The sequence below is a fragment of the Salvelinus fontinalis genome, chromosome 1 (assembly GCF_029448725.1).
Source record: "Salvelinus fontinalis isolate EN_2023a chromosome 1, ASM2944872v1, whole genome shotgun sequence".
Lineage (NCBI taxonomy): Eukaryota > Metazoa > Chordata > Actinopteri > Salmoniformes > Salmonidae > Salvelinus > Salvelinus fontinalis.
The window spans coordinates 65,856,656-65,876,770 of NC_074665.1; the positions used below are offsets into that span (position 1 = coordinate 65,856,656).

General features: G+C 41.8%; 1 protein-coding gene across 5 annotated transcripts in view; it reads left to right on the forward strand.

Moving 5' to 3' along the window:
* The first annotated feature begins 692 nt into the window (after window positions 1-692).
* The window catches only part of LOC129859998 (3-hydroxy-3-methylglutaryl-CoA lyase, cytoplasmic-like), a 31,730-nt gene continuing 12,307 nt past the window's right edge, over window positions 693-20,115 (forward strand). The window contains exons 1-8 of one of the 5 annotated variants that reach the window (XM_055930312.1): window positions 693-830; window positions 918-973; window positions 7,230-7,307; window positions 15,866-15,973; window positions 16,528-16,623; window positions 16,847-16,995; window positions 18,059-18,122; window positions 18,325-18,513. In XM_055930312.1, coding sequence (XP_055786287.1) covers window positions 764-830; window positions 918-973; window positions 7,230-7,307; window positions 15,866-15,973; window positions 16,528-16,623; window positions 16,847-16,995; window positions 18,059-18,122; window positions 18,325-18,513 — 807 coding nt within the window. In that variant the 5' untranslated portion in view covers window positions 693-763. The other 4 variants (XM_055930320.1, XM_055930336.1, XM_055930326.1 and 1 more) reach the window with 4 other exon arrangements.

Consider the following 20,115-nt stretch of genomic DNA (forward strand, 5'->3'; position numbering starts at 1 on the left):
AATACTGTTGCATTGGATACAAAATACGTTGTGCATTGGGGCCCTCATCAATCAGATCATTTTCTTGTGAAGTTCTGAAGGTCAGTAAAATGCATTAAACCTCACCAGAAGAGATGAGTTATGCTCTCTACTGTCTTTTCATCCTCTCACAACACCCGAGGAAGATATGTTTGCTTTGGAAAAAGAGATTCAAGTCACTTAGAAAGTAAATAGAGATATCAACAGCTGCCATTTAACTCTATTCATTTTTGTTCAGCTTCTTGTCAAGAATGCTATGAAATATAATTTCTTCCATCAAAGAGATGGGGCAGTTTGAGAGATCATCATTTATAACCCAAGTGGACCCTCTACTGTACAATTAACCAATCTGCACAATACATCCTAAACTGCATTAAAACATCTGCCCAGTTACATCAATGTCAAACCTGTTGTTACCTACAGTAGTGTTCTATTTAATAGCCAGCCAGCAGTCTTCTCAGGAATCAAATCGACCATGATGTAGAACTCTTACAGCCAATCCATAATGTTCAAGCAAAAAATGCACTTTTCATCGTAACTCTGATTCCAAGCTTTAATGATGCAACGCACAGTAAGCTATTCTGCATTCCCACCTGCTGAACAGTACTTTAACAATCAACATTTTGCTGCTGTGTACATAGAGCTGTCATAGAGGCCATGTCAAGTGGTCGAGGGGCCTCGAAGCCAACTACGGCTTAGTGGAATGAACATCCAAATCTGTTGAGAAATTACTTTGTAAAGTTGAATGTCCTACGTGACCCTCTTAGCCCTGCACTTGATGGTCATTTGGGGACAGTGGCCCCAATGCACAGGTCAGTGACTTTTGTAACCAAAAACCAAGGGGTGCTAGGCAATGTGACTACTGCAAAGTAATCTTTAACACACATGCTGTCTCTAAGGAAAGCTGTGGAAAGTTGGCCCCAGCCAGTCGACCTTCCTGAAGGAACTGTATAAGGTAACCCGCTGTTTTTATAAAGGCTTTTACGTTTGCAAAAAATAATATTTCCCTGAGGTCATTTTTTTCTCTCTTTTACACACAGTTGAGTTGCGGGGAAGGGTAGAATGTGAAATAGTTAAGAACCATTCTGTTTTTTTAATGCATTCTCAAGTGTTCTGACAAATGTATCACAGATCTATTTATTTTTATCACATTGTATCTATTCAGCATATTTGATGCCGCCTACATACACATCTCAATCCATCCATTCTGACCAGATTTAGCTGACACATACCTTTGCAACCAGATAATCACTGGGAAGCTAATTTAGTGCTAACTTTCCATGGTTGAACAGTACATTTATAAAGCTTTCCTGCTGCCCATAAATAACGTACATTGTTGAAACTTATTCTAGCATTCACAGTTGAAGAATGAACAAGGCTCTTCTGTTGCAACCAGTGCTTTTAAGCAATTCAATCAAATCCAAGGTTTAGAATTGAAGACGGGTGGAGGGATGAAAATGGATTTAATCTGGATCCTGTTTTCTTTCTTCCATTTTGTTTTCAGTATACTGAGAGCTCAAAACCCTTTCATGCCATGTGAAAAACCTGCTCCCTATAAAGTGTGTTTTTCCACATCTGTTTCTTTCTGAAGATAAAAAGATAAAAATATACTCTCAATTTCTCATAAGCAACATTTTCCAGATAAGATGGGTATTTAACAGGATGACTGTTGGCATTTGCCATAGAGTTTTATTTTTGATATCTAAATTTGTTCATCATCTGTTTGTTCTCCAAGAGTTTAATGCTTAAAATATATTGTGCATAAGAGATACACAAAGGAATGCAGATGCATATTGTGTTATAGCTGTTAGCCCATGCTGTGCTGAGTGGTTGCATACGTGTAGGCCTACCACTTGTGAATTAAGAAAAGTCATCATGTTTTGTGAGATTCATTTATTTCGTTTTGTTTACACTTCTTGGCAGTAAATTATCTTTATTTTGGCACCTAAGTTGAGAAACATTGATCAATTCAAGCATTTGGAAAAGAGGAGTCCTTTCAGACCATACATATGCATGAATATTCAAGATGTGCATTAGTTGCATCATCAATTACTCTTCAGTGTGTTAGGTGATAAAAATATTTATATATCATTTAGCCCTAATAGATGAATACTGTGCCTTATGTTTTACGGTAAGAGGTGTATTGGGATTTCTGTATAGGACTTATATTTAAACTGGAGATTGATCCTCTACACACAAGGGAATCACCAGTAAAACAGTGCAGAAATGTTTTGACATACTGCCAATGTGCTTCTGTGCTCTTAACAGACATATCCATTAATTCATTTATAGATATACTTGCTTTGAAAGCATTGTTGAAACATGTGTAATTAGATTTAGATTTAAATTAACTTGCCAATAGATCTGAAGAATGTCTCATTTTCCTTAACATGAATCATTAAAAGCTATTTAAAAAAATCTTAATATCCTTTTGATATGCATCTTGAACATAAAACTTCCTCACTCACCTGCACTGCATTGCTTTCAATAAGCAGGGATTCCCCCAAGGGTGCTTTCCCCCCTTTAAAAGTTACCCTTAGCAGCTGGTATTTGTCAAGATGAGCCTACATTTTTGTTCTTTTAGCTGCATAGGGAAACATTAAATGCCCAGTTAGGGACATTGAACTTATGTAGTTTACTCCAGCTGTCAGAGATTCAGCACCAGCCTTTTGAAATTGTACCCTGTAGAGGCAATTCTTATTCGTCCAAGCCCCAGATAATAACACTGTCCTGTAGAGTAGAATTGAAAATGTGCTTTGGCAATAACACATTGCTGTGGGAATTCTTTACATTTAATGCATTTATCTAAAATGAAGTATTAATGCAGGCATACATTTTAATGATACTGTACCTATATCTACCTTCAAAAGTATTCACACCCCTTAACCTTTTCCACATTTTGTTGTGTTACAAAGTGGGATTAAGCTGGATTTAATTGTCAGCAATCTACACAAAATACTCTCTAATGTCAAAATGGAAGAATTTGCCAATTTTTTTAATAGAAAATTAAACAATGTATCTGTATCTTGATTAGATAAGTATTCAAATCCCTGAGTCAATACATGTTAGAATCACCTTTGGCAGCGATTACAGCTGTGAGTCTTTCTGGGTAAATCTCTAAGAGCTTTGTACAATATTTGCCCATTATTATTTGAAAAATCCTTCAAGCTCTGTCATGTTTGTTGTTGATCATTGCAAGACAACCATTTTCAAGTCTTGCCATATATTTCCAAGCTGATTTAAGGCAAAACTGCAGCTAGGTCACTCCGGAACATTCACTGTCATCTTGGTAAGCAACTCCTTGTGTTTAAGGTTATTGTCCTGATAAAAGGTGAATTTGTCTTCCAGTGTCTGTTGGAAAGCAGACTGAACCATGTTTTCCTCTAGGATTTTACCTGTGCTTACAACCTGATCTCAGAGCATTTCGTATTATTCTGTACCTAAATCCTTTATGTTCCATTTAATATGATATGTTCGTTTTGTATTATATGTATTAATGTGTGGATGTCCATCACCCATTTTGTATGATATGTTACGAATTTGCAAAATGTGCAAATGTTATAAATTTGTGAAACGTACAATATGTTATGAATTTGCAAAATGTATGATATGTTATGAATTCTAGCTAGGTGGCTAGGTGGCCAACGTTAGCTAGCTGGCTAAAATTAGCTAGGTTAGGGGTTAGGGTTAGGGGTTAGGGTTAAGGTTAGGGTTATGCTTAGGGTTAGGTTAAATGGTTAAGGTTAGGGTTAGGGGAAGGCTTAGCTAAAAGGGTTAAGGTTAAGGTTAGGGGAAGCGTTAGCTAAAAGTGTTAAGGTTATGGGAAGGCTTAGATAAAAGGGTTAAGGTTAGGGTTAGGGGAAGGGTTAGCTAATATGCTAAGTAGTTGCAAAGTAGCTAAAAAGTAGGAAGTATTTGAAAAGTTGCTAGTTAGCTAAAATGCTAAAGTTGTCCGTGATGAGATTCAAACTCGCAACCTTTGGGTTGCTAGAAGTTTGGGTTATACGCTCACCCATCGACACAGACCAACAACCATATTTTAATTTTTGCCTTAAGTAACCATCTGTCTTATCTAACCATACCAAACATAACATATCATAATAAATTATGTGTCCTGGATTTACATTTAAGTTTAGTCTATGAGACCAGGCTGGTGCTTAGCTCTATTCTGCTTCTTTTTATCCACAAAAACTCCCTTGTCCTTGCCACTCACAAGCATACCCATGACATGATGCAGCCACCACCATTCTTGAAAATATGAAGAGTGTACTCAATGATGTGTTGTATTGGATTTGCCCCAAACGTAATGCTTTGTATTCAAGACAAAAAGTTAATTTCTTTGCTACATTATTTGCAGTATTACTGTAGTGCCTTATTGCACACATGATGCATGTTGTGGTCTATTTTATTCTGTACCGTCTTCCTTCTTTTCACATAATTTATGTTAGTATTGTGGAGTAACTACAATGTTGTTGATCCGTCTTCAGTTATTTCCTATCAGAGCCATTAAACTCTGTAACTGATAGGAAAACCTCCCTGGTCTTTGTGGTTGAATCTGTGTTTGAAATTCACTGCTCGACATAGGGGCCTTACAGATAATTGTATGTTTGCGGTACAGAGATGGGGTAGTTATTCAGAAATCAAGTTAAACACTATTATTGCACACAAGTTTAGCACATTTTTACTCTTGAACTTATTTAGGCTTGCCATAACAAAATGTTTGAATACTTATTGACTCAAGACATTTCAGCTTTTCACTTTGAATTAATTTCTAAAAACATAATTCCACTTTGACATTATGGGGTACTGTGTGTAGATCAGTGATGCAAAATCTAAATAAAAAACATTTCAAATTCAAGCTGTAACAAAACAACATTTGGAAAAAGCAAAAGTGGTGTGAGTTTTTAAAGGAAATGTATGTGTCCTCATTCTTGCCGCAGAAACTCCACAGAATAGTAAACCTACAGCCAAACTGTTTTTATTGAGTTGACTAAAATGACAATAGCAACCTTTCAATTTAATTTCAACTCTTACTTCCTATTTAACAGTGATTTATGCACCTATCATGGAAACCATCTGCAAACATGGCAGGGTTGGCATTCCCTTCTGAAACCTTTCCCTATTTTCAGTGGCCTGGAAGAAGGTTGTGAGGGCGGTATTCTAAATGATCTGCCATGAGGGAGTTTTCAAATTTAGGGAGGTGACAAGTGATGGACATAAACCTGGGAGCCCAGTGACACAAAGAGACCTGGAGACCTTTCATGGGACGGTCATACAAGTTCCCTCTCTCCCCCTGAGTGGGGGGTAGGGGTCTCTCATCGCAGGGCAGCTTATTGTGGTGAAAGGGTTCAGTTCTAGGACTTCATTAAGCCTCTCTATTGTTAACATCTGGGTGAGGAAGAATGGGTCTTTCTCTGGTAAATTGTGCCCCGGCTTTACAAGGGGATTTTATTACGCTACGACGTTGACATTGGCAGCTACTGGCACGCCTGGCAATGGAAAACCTTCAGCTGTTTCAGTCACAGGAGATCAATCAAAGCAGCCTGTTTCCCTGAAGCCTTAGATTTCATCCTGAAACGGGGAAGTGAGGGACCTAGAATAAGCAGTGTGTGACTGTTCTTATTCTAAAGCCCAGAGACTCTGCAAGCAAGTACTTCCCCCTTTGAGCGCTTTCTGACTGCTCAGCTCACACACAGTCGGTTGTAACACTGTCAGACTAGTCCAGACAAAACACTTGCTCACACTTCAGTCCCCAGTGAACTACCTAGCCACTGACCATCCCATCCCATCCATGTGCCACTCTGTCTCACCCCCTCTTTTAATATCTCTCCCTCTCTCTCGCTGACTCTCTCTCTCTCTCCTCTCGCTCCTCTCTCTGTCTCCATCCATTCCCTGCTAGGGATGCGGCTGCCATAGCAACTGCTGAGTCACTCCCGGCTCTCTGCTCTCAGCTGCCGTCCTCTAATGTGATTGTTTTAGTGAGGGTGGCACCCAGGCCCTCAGTCATCCACCCTGTCTGCATGCGTGAGCATATTGATCAGAGTACTCCAACACGTACATTTGTTGCAGTCGATTCAGTCGAACGTAAAGATCCATCACTGCGGGTGTCGGAGCCAGATGACCCTGGGGGAGCTCTACAGGCCAAACGGGAGCCTTTCAGATGGGTAACTTTCCCACCACGGTGAAGCACTGCCTGAGCTACGAGGAACTAATCCAGGATTATCCGTGGCTAGCACGCTGGCTGCAGGAGGAGAAGGTGGGGGTCGTTGTCTTGCTTTTGCTGCTCTGCGCACATGACTCACTCATGACATAAAGGGATGGTGCAGGGCGGGGACATGTGAAAGGACAGAGAGGGGGAATCAGCCAGGGACGTAAAAACAGGCACTATATTAAGTGACATCACACTGTGCAAATGCTCTATTTCGGAATACATTCCATTGTCGTGATAAGAGCATATAAAATAATTAGTATGCCTATTAAGTAATAACCAATCTGTTTAGTATTGTACCACTGTTGACTTGAGGCCTAAAAGCAGAATCCTGTTCCTCCCGCATTGTCTGAAGTATTTTTATTGTCAGATAGAGTGCATCAAGTGAGAACCCTTTTACTTCCACTCGTCCGCACATCTGTCCCTCTACCACAGTTAGATGAGTTACTAGTCAGGTATAACATCCCAAACTCTGTAATATTGTTGTTGGTAGACTGGTTTTGTTGTCAACTGTCAAATTGACTAGATACATTTAGATACTCAAAACTGACACACATTTGACTGTTTAAAGAAAACATTTCATGCATTATTAAAGCGCCAGCAGTGACCTGAAGCTCAATTGTTCTGGCGTAAGGGCTTAAGGTTGTAACACACATTATGGGAGAAGAGAAACAGAGTTGAAGGTGCAAATAATCATGTGTTAGTGCTACAGCCAGAAGAGACAGCCAGAAGAGGACTGGCCGTACCTCGGAGCTTGGTTCCTCTCTAGGTTGTTTCCTAGGTTCCTGCCTTCTAGGTAGTTTTTCATAGCCACCGGGATTCTGCGTTGTTTGCTCTTTGGGGTTTAAGGCTGCGTATCTGTAAAGCACTTTGTGACAACTGCTGGTGTACAAAGGACTTCATCAAATACATTTGATTGATTGATTAGTGTTTGTGACAAAAGATCTAAAATGATGTGTTCAACGTCTAACATTACTCTCTATTTTCATTTTTCCGTTTTTAGCGAGCTTTAACACATGAATACCCCGAGTATGTTAAAATTGTTGAAGTCGGGCCAAGAGACGGACTTCAAAATGAAAAGGTATATCTTTTAGTCACAGTCACCCATCTGACATACACAGAACCCCCACCACCCATGAACACCCAAATAAGTAATGTTAATTTAGGGGAGACTGGTGTTGGTTGTTTCACCATGGCCGTAACTATTTCAATTTTTTTTTATTATTCGCTGTTTGAGAGACAGGTGAATGTGCTGCTAAAAAGGCAAATCTGGGAGGCAAATCCAGGGGATGCAGGCGAACATAACGAACAAACCACTGTTTATGATTCCACTCGTTCGCAAAGAGGCAGGCGCGATTAGAACTCAGTCAGGTCAAGAATATAAGAAATCTGCCCTTTGATCAACACTGGGAGCAATATTTAGTTGACCCTTACTTGATTTTCTTTATTGTGTACTATATATATATATATATATATATATATATATATATATATATATATATATATATATATATATATATACAGTTGAAGTTGGAAGTATACAGACACTTGGGTTGGAGTCATTAAAACTCGTTTTTCAACCACTCCACAAATTTCTTGTTAACAAACTATAGTTTTGACAAGTCAGTTAGGACATCTACTTTGTGCATGACACAAGTAATTTTTCCAACAATTGTTTACAGACAGATTATTTCACTTATAATTCACTGCATCACAATTCCAGTGGGTCAGAAGTTTACATACACTAAGTTGACCGTGCCTTTAAACAGCTTGGAAAATTCAAAAAAATTATGTCATGGCTTTAGACCAGGGGTGTCAAACTCATTTCGCATCGTGGGCCACATACGGCCTAGGGTGATGTCAAGTGGGCCGGACCATTAAAATTATACCATACTCTGCTATAAATAACCAAAATATCATGTCTTTCCTTTGTTTTGGTGTAAAGAAGCACAAGAACATTAGGAAAATATTGAAATTTAATGAACTATCCTTTTACAAAACATTTCATGAAACACCTCATATTTCCTTAGACAAATGTGCAATTTACTTTTATCATTCACAAATATGCATTGCAACTGATCCCACTGATTGTACAAAGGCACAAAACTTTAATTGGTACTGAAAAATATAGTAATGCACTTTAAGATTAAATGAGACTTTTAAAGAAAGGAATTTTTAAACCACTTACACATACGCATATAAAATCTAAATGTAATCCCTGCGTACACCTTACAAACTAAGGAGAGTGATTTTAAATGTGTAATGAAGAAAGTGTTCGCCTGTCCTGTAAATCTGTAAACTTCATACATGAAACATACATACACATACAATACATACTGAAAATTTATGGAGTTGTATGAACAGTAGAATTCCATCACACAACTTTTGTTTTGAAGCTGCTGACTAACATTAAAGTGCACATTTTTTAAATCACCACAGTAAGGATTCATCTTCACAGAGCTGTATTCTTTCAATGCAAACAGTATCTAAGGCAGCATTTTAAAGGTGTTAGTCTAGTCTGGACTTGTATTTGTTCCTGAAACTTGGCATCTTTTGGCCTGTACAAGTGCATCAACACCAGGTGTCATGTCCTGACTAGCTGTCACTTTCAGAATGTCATTTAAGTGCTTGTTTGTGAGCCTTGAACGCATTTTTGTTTTATTGATATTCATCACTGAGAAAATTTGTTCACAAAGGTAGGTTGTCCCAAACATGCACAAAATTTTAGCAGCCAGGGCTGTTAATTTGGGGTACCCTGGTAGTAGATACTGATAAAATCTGTCCAGACCTACAGAGGCAAATTTGCCCTTCAAATCTGCATCACACTGGTAGCTGGCTTTTACCGCTGCTTCACTGACTTCTCGGCTCTGGATGAAAGTTGACTGCTGTTTCCTCAGACCCGCCAGCAATTCGTTAATCTTATGTCACGCCCTGGCCTTAGTATTATTGGTTTTCTTTATTATTTTAGTTAGGTCAGGGTGTGACATGGGGAATGTTTATGTTTTGTTGTTTTGGGTGTTTATTTGGTAAAGGGGTTAATGGGTGTAGTATATGGTTTTGTGTTGAGTGTAGATGTTTAGCATTGTCTATGGTGGTTAGTTATCTAGGAGAGTCTATGGTTGCCTGAATGAGTTCCCAATTAGACAGCTGATTTCGGTTGTCTCTGATTGGGAGCCTTATTTAGGGTAGCCATAGGCTCTCATTGGTTGTGGGTAATTGTCTATGTAGAACGTTTGTAGCTTGTATGTATGTGCACAACGTTTGTAGCTTCACGGTCGTTTTGTTGTTTTGTTATTTTGTATAGAGTTTTGTGTCGTGTTCATCTTCGTGTTGTTAAATAAAAGAAGATGGCTTATTTTCCAACTGCTGCATTTTGGTCCGTCAATCCGCCACACGATCGTGACAGAATTACCCACCATAGGACCAAGCGGCATGGAAGGCGGCAACAGGACCTAACCACAAAGGATTTCTGGACATGGGAGGAGATACTGGATGGTAAGGGGCCTTGGGATCAACCTGGAGAATATCGCCTCCCTCGTGAAGAGCTGGAGGCAGCGAAAGCCGAGAGGAGGCGATATGAGGAGGCAGCACGGAGACAAGGCTGGAAGCCCGTGAGTACAACCCAAAAATTTCTTGGGGGGGGCCTTAAAGGGAGTGTGGCGAAGTCAGGTAGGAAACCTGCGCCTACTCCCTGTACTTACCGTGGAGAGCGAGAGTACGGGCAGACACCGTGTTACGCAGTAGAGCGCACGGTGTCTCCTGTACGCGTGCATAGCCCGGTTCGGTACATTGCAGCTCCACGTATCGGCCGGGCTAGACTGAGCGTTGAGCCATATGTCATGAAGCCGGCCCAACGCATCTGGTCACCAGTGCGTCTCCTCGGGCCGGCGTACATGGCACCAGCCTTACGCATGGTGTCCCCGGTTCGCCTACATAGGCCGGTGCGGGTTATTCCACCTCCCCGCACTGGTCAGGCGACGGGGAGCATAGAACCAGGTAAGGTTGGGCAGGCTCGGCGTTCAAGGGAGCCAGTACGCCTGCACGGTCCGGTATTTCCGGCGCCACCTCCCCGCCCCAATCCAGTACCACCAGTGCCTCCTCCGCGCACTAGCTATATGGTGCGTGTCTCCAGCCCTTTACCACCAGTGTCTAAACCACGCACCAGGCCTCCTGTGTGTCCCCAGAGTCCTGTGCGTCCTGTTGCTGCTCCCCGCACTAGCCCTGAGATGCGTGTCCCCAGCCCGGTGCCACCAGTCCCGGCACCACGCACCAGGCCTACAGTGCGCCTCAGCCGGCAGGAGTCTGCCGTCTGCACTGCAATGACTGAACTGCCCGTCTGCCAAGCGCCATCTGAGCCATCCGTCTCCCCAGCGCCATCTGAGCCATCCGTCTCCCCAGCGCCATCTGAGCCATCCGTCTCCCCAGCGCCATCTGAGTCATCCGTCTGCAATGAGCCTGCAAAGCCGCCCGTCTGCCATGAGCCTGCAAAGCCGCCCGTCTGCCATGAGCCCACTGAGCCGTCCGCCAGACAGGAGCCGCTAGAGCCGCCAGCCAGACAGGAGCCGCTAGAGCCGTCCGTCAGACAGGATCTGCCAGAGCCGCCAACCAGACAGGATCTGCCAGAGCCGCCAACCAGACAGGATCTGCCAGAGCCGCCAACCAGACAGGAGCAGCCAGATCAGTCAGCCAGCCATGAGCAGCCAGATCCGTCAGCTAGCCATGAGCAGCCAGATCCGTCAGCTAGTCATGAGCAGCCAGATCCGTCAGCTAGCCATGAGCAGCCAGATCCGTCAGCTAGCCATGAGCAGCCAGATCCGTCAGCTAGCCATGAGCAGCCAGATCCGTCAGCTAGCCATGAGCAGCCAGATCCGTCAGCTAGCCATGAGCAGCCAGATCCGTCAGCTAGCCATGAGCAGCCAGATCCGTCAGCTAGCCATGAGCAGCCAGATCCGTCAGCTAGCCATGAGCAGCCAGATCCGTCAGCCAGCCATGAGCAGCCAGATCCGTCAGCCAGCCATGAGCAGCCAGATCAGTCAGCCAGCCATGAGCAGCCAGATCTGTCAGCCAGCCATGGGCCGTCCCTCAGTCCGGAGCTGCAGTCCCTCAGTCCGGAGCTGCAGTCCCTCAGTCCGGAGCTGCCATTCCTCAGTCCGGAGCTGCCCCTTACCCTGGTGCTGCCCCTTACCCTGGTGCTGCCCCTTACCCTGGTACTGCCCCTGACCCTGGTACTGTCCCTGACCCTAGTACTGCCCCTGACCCTGGTACTGCCTCTTACCCTGGTACTGCCCCTTAGTCCGGAACTGCCCCTGAATGCAATGTGGTTAAGGTGGAGGGGGGTCGTTTGGAGGAAGCCTAGGAGGTGTTTAGGTACTGTGGTGACGTGGGGACCGCGACCAGAGCCGGAGCCGCCACCGTGGATGGAAGCCCACCCAGACCCTCCCCTAGACTGTGTATGGTGCGCCCGGAGTTCGCGCCTCAAGGGGGGGGTTATGTCACGCCCTGGCCTTAGTATTATTGGTTTTCTTTATTATTTTAGTTAGGTCAGGGTGTGACATGGGGAATGTTTATGTTTTGTTGTTTTGGGTGTTTATTTGGTAAAGGGGTTAATGGGTGTAGTATATGGTTTTGTGTTGAGTGTAGATGTTTAGCATTGTCTATGGTGGTTAGTTATCTAGGAGAGTCTATGGTTGCCTGAATGAGTTCCCAATTAGAGACAGCTGATTTCGGTTGTCTCTGATTGGGAGCCTTATTTAGGGTAGCCATAGGCTCTCATTGGTTGTGGGTAATTGTCTATGTAGAACGTTTGTAGCTTGTATGTATGTGCACAACGTTTGTAGCTTCACGGTCGTTTTGTTGTTTTGTTATTTTGTATAGAGTTTTGTGTCGTGTTCATCTTCGTGTTGTTAAATAAAAGAAGATGGCTTATTTTCCAACTGCTGCATTTTGGTCCGTCAATCCGCCACACGATCGTGACATCTTATCTCTTCTCAGTTGTCCTTGCAAGCCGTCATATTTTTCGCTGTGATGAGTCTCGTAGTGGCGTCGAATATTATATTCCTTCAATACCGAAACTTGTTGCAAACACACCAAGCACGAAGGTTTTCCGTGCATCTCTGTAAATAAATAGGACGTGGTCCATTTTTCTTTGAAAATTCTACACTCCTTATCTACTTTTCTCCGTTTGGATAACGACATTTTGGCTAATGAGGGTGTAGCGGAGAGGTAGAGACCAAGGTATTAACAACGTCGTAACAAGCAGCAGATGGCGCATTGATACCGTCTGCTGTTTTCAGTCTGTCTCAGTGATGCGGCTTGTCTTCTACTCTGATGGAAAGAGTGCGCCCCTTAGCGGATAATCCATGAATTGCAGCGAATTAAAAATATTAATTCCATGTCTTTTATGCATTTTTTCCACTTTCAAATTATCCTGCGGGCCTGATCGAACCTCCTTGGGGGCCGGTTCCGGCCCGCGGGCCGTATGTTTGACACCCCTGCTTTAGACGCTTCTGATAGGCTAATTGACATGATTTGAGTCAAATGGAGGTGTACCTGTGGATGTATTTCAAAGCCTACCTTCAAACTCAGTGCCTCTTTGCTTGACATCATGGGACAATCAAAATAAATCAGCCAAGACCTCAGAAAACAAATTGTAGGCCTCCACAAGTCTGGTTCATCCTTGGGAGCAATTTCCAAACGTCTGAAAGTACCACATTCATCTGTACAAACAATAGTACGCAAGTATAAACACCATGGGACCATGCAGCCGCCATACCGCTCAGGAAGGAGACGCGTTCTGTCTGCTAGAGATGAACGTACTTTGGTGCGAAAAGTGCAAATCAATCCCAGAACAACAGCAAAGGACCTTGTGAAGATGCTGGAGGAAACAGGTACAAAAGTATGTATATCCACAGTAAAACGAGTCCTATCGAAAGGCCGCGCAGCAAGGAAGAAACCACTGCTCCAAAACCGCCATAAAAAAAGACAGACTACAGTTTGCATCTGCACATGAGGACAAAGATAGTACTTTTTGTAGATATGTCCTCTGGTCTGATGTAACAAAAATAGAACTGTTTGACCATAATGACCATCGTTATATTTGGAGGAAAAAGGGGGATGCTTGCAAGCTGAAGAACACCATCCCAACCATGAAGCATGGGGGTGGCAGCATCATGTCGTGGGGATGCTTTGCTGCAGGAGGAACTGGTGCACTTCACAAAATAGATGACATCATGAGGCTGGAAAATGACCTCAATCCTATAGGCAGAACTGAAAAAGCGTGTGCGAGCAAGGAGGCCTACAAATCTGACTCAGTTACACCAGCTCTGTCAGGAGGAATGGGCCAAAATTCACTCAACTTATTGTGGGAAACTTGTGGAAGGCTACCCAAAATGTTTGACCCAAGTTAAACAATACTACCAAATACTAATTGAGTGTATGTTAACTTCTGACCCACTGGGAATGTGATGAAAGAAATAAAAGCTGAAATTAATCATTCTCTCTGCTATTTTTATGACATTTCACATTCTTAAAATAAAGTGGAGATCCTAACTGACCTAAGACATGGCATTTTTACTAAGATTAAATATCAGGAATTGTGAAAAACTGAGTTTAAATGTATTTGGCTAAGGTGTATGTAAAATTCCGACTTCAACTGTATATATATATATATATATATATATATATATATATATATATATATATAGTGCACAATAAAGAAATCTATACCATAAAGAAAATCAATTATGAGTCAACATCTAATGATTGCTCCAGCGTTGATCAAAGGGCAGATTTCTTATCCTCTTGATCTGACTAAGGTCTAATCGTGTCTGCCTCTTTCCAAACGAGTGGAATCATAAACAGTGGCTTGTTCGTTATGTTCGCCTCGATTTTCCTCCCAGATTTTCCTTTTTAGCAGTACATTCACCACTCCCTCAAACGTCTAACTAAGCCCTCTCGCGGCACAGGTCGAGGGTGACCTGAAATAAACTACCCCATCTCTCAGTCAGCTCAATAGGCAACTAGTCTAGAGATGCTGCTGACAGTGTGTTTGTGAGATGTCGGACGAAAGGCAATTTTAAAGCCGTCCCGCGACTCCTGACGTGTCTACAGACATCCCTACAGACTCTCAGAGAATAAGTGCCCAACTGGTAAATAGTCACTTATAGATATGTCAGTCAGGTGGCTATCTGCCAGCAGAGACTTCTATTGCAGTAACATTGAAGGGCTCTGGTTAGTTTTACTTATCTAGCTAGAAGGATGAAATAAGAAGCTAACGTTAAACGGAGCCTACCTCAGCAGGAGCAATAAAATACACTACTAAGTTCTAATAATAACATTGCTTTAAAGAGAGTAGGCTCCTGAGACAGACAGTGATGTGACGCTCAGTGGTGAGGCTGAGAGAGTCCCCCCCCTTCTGGACCTCACTAAAACAAAAATTCTAGTTATGGCCCTGTGTCTCAGGGGATGGTTGTCACCTGGAATATGGGGTTGGTTGTCACTATCAACATTACCACTGCCAGTATACAATAAATTCCAAGCTTTTTTTGTGCTTGTGCTATAAAGAGCTCCCTTCATTGCCTCTCTTTCAAACACATATTTTTTCTGTTACAAAACCACACACACACACACACACACACACACACACATGCATAAAAGCTGAACATGCATACACAAATTTACTCAAAATGTCATGTTATTCTTAAGGCATAAATGCTGAATTTTGTTAGGAATATCATTCAATCAAAGAAAGGCTATTTCTAAGACTCGCTTCATTTCCTGTTGCAAAAGGAATAAGCTACTAGCAAACATTGTGACGACCAACCCCACAGTGTGACATCCAACCCCGCAATGGGTCTGCTTGTCAGAAATTGACAGAGTGTGTTTGATGGCAAATAACTCCACGTTGGTATAAGATATGAGGATAAAAATGTCCCCATTTCAACCCAAGACCTTGGTCTTTCTAATATTGAAAAGAGTCTTATAAGATATACTGGTCCTGAGAAATACACATGAGAGTAAAATGTGTGAAAACAACCCCGGTCTCCCCTACAAATGATTTATGCTCACTACACACTACACCATTACAAACTCAATATGACATCTGAAAGCTGAAAGCTTACTTCCTTTGTGGCAAGCCCACATTTAGATTTGTATTATGTAACAATCCTTTTGATTGATTCCGGGTTGATTTGATGATCCCCTTAAACATATGGATTATTTTTCTATGATTACCCAAGGCATGTGTTTCACATTTTCTTCTCAAAAAAGTGATTGATCAAATGAACACCAACTGCCCTTGAAATCTATGGGAAACATGACAAAACTTTACCAGATGGCTCATATGTTGTATGTTTAGTATGAGTATAGTATGTCACAACTTTATCATTCCCATATTCAAGTCTGCTGTGGCTGTACAGATTGACATGATGACAAAGTCAAACTCTGGGGGTAGTACACGCTGTAATTGTAGGAAATATGTTTGGAATAAGTACAAGTAGCAGGTGAGTGCTGTAAATTACTCTGATTGCAAAGACATTGCAGCTGAATTGCCCAGATGTCCACTCCACGTATACCTCCAATCTTGAGAGGGGATCAGAATCAGATCCTGAAAGAGCTGGTCTCCATGTCATTGTTTTCCAGGAAATGGTTCCAACAGGAGTCAAAATTCAGCTGATAGACATGCTCTCGGAAACAGGCCTGCCTGTGATCGAGGCCACCAGTTTTGTGTCTTCAAAGTGGGTACCGCAGGTAATAACTCTTCTTTGTGTGCCCAGAAAGTGTGTTGAGTGATTTTATTAGGCTCTTATTGTTCTCCCCAGGACTACGGAGGGGAAACCTGCTTCTCCACCATCTCAGTTATTCCCTAGACCCGCAGATGTTTTGGGGGGGAAATCCTTTTTATTTTTTTATTTTTTATTTAACCTTTATTTAACCAGGTAAGCTAGTTGAGAACAAGTTCTCATTTACAACTGCGACCTGACCAAGATAAAGCAAAGCAGTGTGACACTGAGATATAGGCCTATTCCAAGCAGCTTTATTTTGTTCGCATATGTAAAATATAAGACATCTCACCTCATTAAATAAACTACAGATGACTGTATTATATTATATCTATTTTTTTACTATTGAGACATATGATGTGGAACAGCTAGCTCTATTTCTATATGAGCTTCTGGTAAATATAAGTTTTACATACTAGTCTCACTTGCCAGTTGCAGGGCGCTTCACCAGCAGCTATGGGAAGAGACTATACTTTGTTGATATGTTTTGTTAACATGCTTATGCTTTTGTCTGTTGTCCAGATGGCGGACCACACTGAAGTACTTCAAGCCATCCACAGATCTTCTCATGTCCGTTATCCAGTTCTGACACCCAACATGCATGGCTTTCAGGATGCTGTAAGCATTTCATTATTCATGCAAGAAATCCCACTCTTCAAAATGAACAGATATCTCCCCAGTCTCCCCCGATACGACTACTGTTAATATATATAGTGCTACATCAAAGCTGAGTACACTTTATGCCTGAGATGAATGGAAACGTTTTACTGTGATTGTGTGTTGCATAATATTATATCAAAATAATTGATATCTGTTGCAACTTCCTTCTGTCCTGTTGAAGGTTGCAGCTGGTGCTACTGAAGTGGCCGTGTTTGGGTCTGCATCTGAGACCTTCAGTAGGAAAAACATCAACTGCTCTATAGATGAGAGCATTCTGAGGTTCGAGGAAGTCATTTGCACTGCCAAACAACGACAGATTCCAGTCCGTGGGTTTGTATCATTCCTCACTTGCTTCTTCACCAGAGTAAAACGATTTTACTTTAACATCTTGCATTCATTCCATAGGCTCTATAGCTGACGTCAACCATGAACAATGCAAAATGCAATTTCTTTACTCAAATTACAATCAAGTTATCAGTGCAAAAGTTGATGTTGATGATAAACAAAATAGTTAGTTCAACATGTGTGTTCACTTTGCAGGTGTGTTGTGAAATAGTGTATGTTTACATTAACAATTTGAGACATTGAAAACACTACAGTGAAACGTTTCATAGGCCTATTGTTACTCTCTCTATTAGCAAAGGAACACAGCGTTAAATGACTCCAGAAATAATAGGTTAATAAGCGAAGTTCCAGATGTGTGCACTGCATCGCTCTATGTGTTACTACAACTACAAGTCCAGATGTACAGTACAGAACCGCTGACATGAAGCATGTTTAAATTCAGTGGTACAGTAGCACCCCTTTCACCCAAACAACTGCACATTGACATGGCAACGCATCAGTTTGACACAGGCGTTCTGGCAAATGTGATTTAATGCCTGCTGTTGGAGATGGTTAGGGCTGCACTCCCTTCCCTGGAGTCCAGCTAGAACTTGCTGGAAATTCCGGTTGCAAACTGAAGTATCGTCTAACGACCGAGAGCCCAGGAGAAACATTTTCTACTTTTCACATGTTGTCCACTATTTCAAGCGGTGAACATTTCCTACACATATGGAATAGACATATAGTTTGACTTCATCCCCCTGCATCATTTCTCATTACTACTGTCAACAACATAAGGAACATATAACAAGATATTCAACACCAATTCGATATAAAATGTGAAGTCTATATTGCTCTGGCAGCTAGTGAATTGAGAAAAAAGAGCTGTTCATTTTATGCTCTACCATAATTCTAATGACAGACAGAATAAATTATATGAGTTTTTGACAAGAGAGAGATTACATTTTAGTACAATTCACTTTGTGACATTTGCTAAAGTTTACATGTTTATGACCCATGTATTAATATATGCAATGTGTGTTTATGACCCATGTATGTTTTCTTTTAGATATGTTTCTTGTGCACTAGGATGTCCATATGAGGGACCCATTGAATCCACTAAAGTTGCAGAGGTAAGACACAATTTCTGCATTGCCTACTTTATATGTGTACATGTAATCTAAACAATGTCAAATCCCCATAAGGACCAATTTCCTTTTCTAGACAAAGAGAAAACATTCAGATGTCTGTAATGCTGTAGCTATGAGCTGCTGTCTGTTTCTCCTGTATGTCCAAGGGACTTGTTTTGTTAAGTTGCTCTATTCTTGGCTATAGGTGGTGAAGAGGTTGTATGAACTGGGCTGCTACGAAGTGTCTCTGGGGGATACTATCGGCGTGGGGACCCCAGGCTCCATGGCCAAGATGTTACACAGCGTCATGAAGGAGGTACCCAGCAGCGCTCTGGCCGTTCACTGCCATGACACTTACGGCCAGGCCCTGGCCAACATCCTAACCGCACTGCAGGTAACCACTAACATTAAGGCGCAATATGGTTTATGTCAATCATGTTCTTTTTAGAGACCCTGATAAAGTGCGGTTTAACTCAAATCTAGCAACATTTTTGAGAAAGGCTGCATGGTAAGTAACAATGTGGTAATGTGACATTATCAAGTGGTCGGTCATAGATGGTATCATATTTTGTGTGCCAAACTTATGTGCTCAGTTTTATGTGAGAATTGAGGAAGCATTGTTTGCGTGACTGAAAATATATTCATAAATAGCAAAAACAAAGGTATATGTTACAATACGACATATGAAAATAGGAGAGGACACATCACTCAATTTGGAATTGGGAACATGATCTGGGAGTCCCCTACAAAGGAAAATAATACAAAAACTGCCCACCCCAAAAATCCCAGAATCATAATGAACATAAGATAGGTCCACTGGGCTCTCTTATTACCAGCACCTACATTAAAGAGAATAAAAGAGTCTTTCACGGATCATTAATAAAGCTTCATCCTTTCCTTAGACCACAAAATCTAATTAAGTTGTACAAAAGCTTCCTGTAATAGCCCTCTTTCTATGGTGTTTTTCACCACCTCTCTGGAGTGAACCTATAACTTGAGATTCAGTCGGGACATAAACTAGCGGTAATGTAGACATGGCTGTATCAGTTCTCTGGGGCACCCATTGTGCTCTGTCTCCCAGTTTGTCATCCTCGGCAGTGGAGGGATGCTCGTTGGGGGCTGGGTGGGTCAGCAGATGTGAGGGGGTCCACACAAAGGCTCACCTATTCGGTGTCTGTTTCACATGACAGTGCCCTGGCCTTGACAAAGGTATTGAGTGCGAGGGGGGAGACGGGCCAGCCCTGAGGGGCTCCCAACTCATCTGTCGCTTGGTTGTTGAACTATCTGACAATGCTGCACTTAAAGGGCACAGGGAAAATGATCCTTTCATTGGCCTGCTAAGAAACACATGGCAAATGGAGAATGCGAAAGAAACCCGTCCTCAGCAGCAACTATGTAACTGAGACAGGGAGGTTGCAGTGACTATCGCTGGATTCATTGAGAAATGTGAGTCCCGGTCAAGTGTGTAAGACATTTCAAAAAGAGAAAAAATCTAAATGTCAAGAAAATTATCCAGTATATATATTATCCAAATTATCCACTTAAAGGGGAAATCTGTGATCGCTACATCCATTTGGGGATTTTTAAATTAATGATATATAGCTATTCATTCTTGAAGAATATAACAATGAGCTTAGTTCAATTAACTTACCTCATCAGAACACAAAATATAAGCTTGTTTTACTAATTTATTTCTAAACAAAGTCATTGTAAACAAACACTCTATAGCCTCAAAACATGGTTCAAACTATAATTTTGATTTCATGGATGGTCAGTCCTTGCTTCCATAACTCCGTCTATGAATTGGAACATTTCGCCAGCCCCGTCCCTCAGCTATTTACCAAATCAGTGGCTTTGTTAATGTTTAAATCGCAGATTTCTCCTTTAAGAAAATCTATGACCATTTTCATTGCTGTGTTGCAATCCCTCTTACCCTAAGTAACCCAACGTCTGCATAACTTTTAGCACTGATTCATGGCTTTACTTATGAATTTAT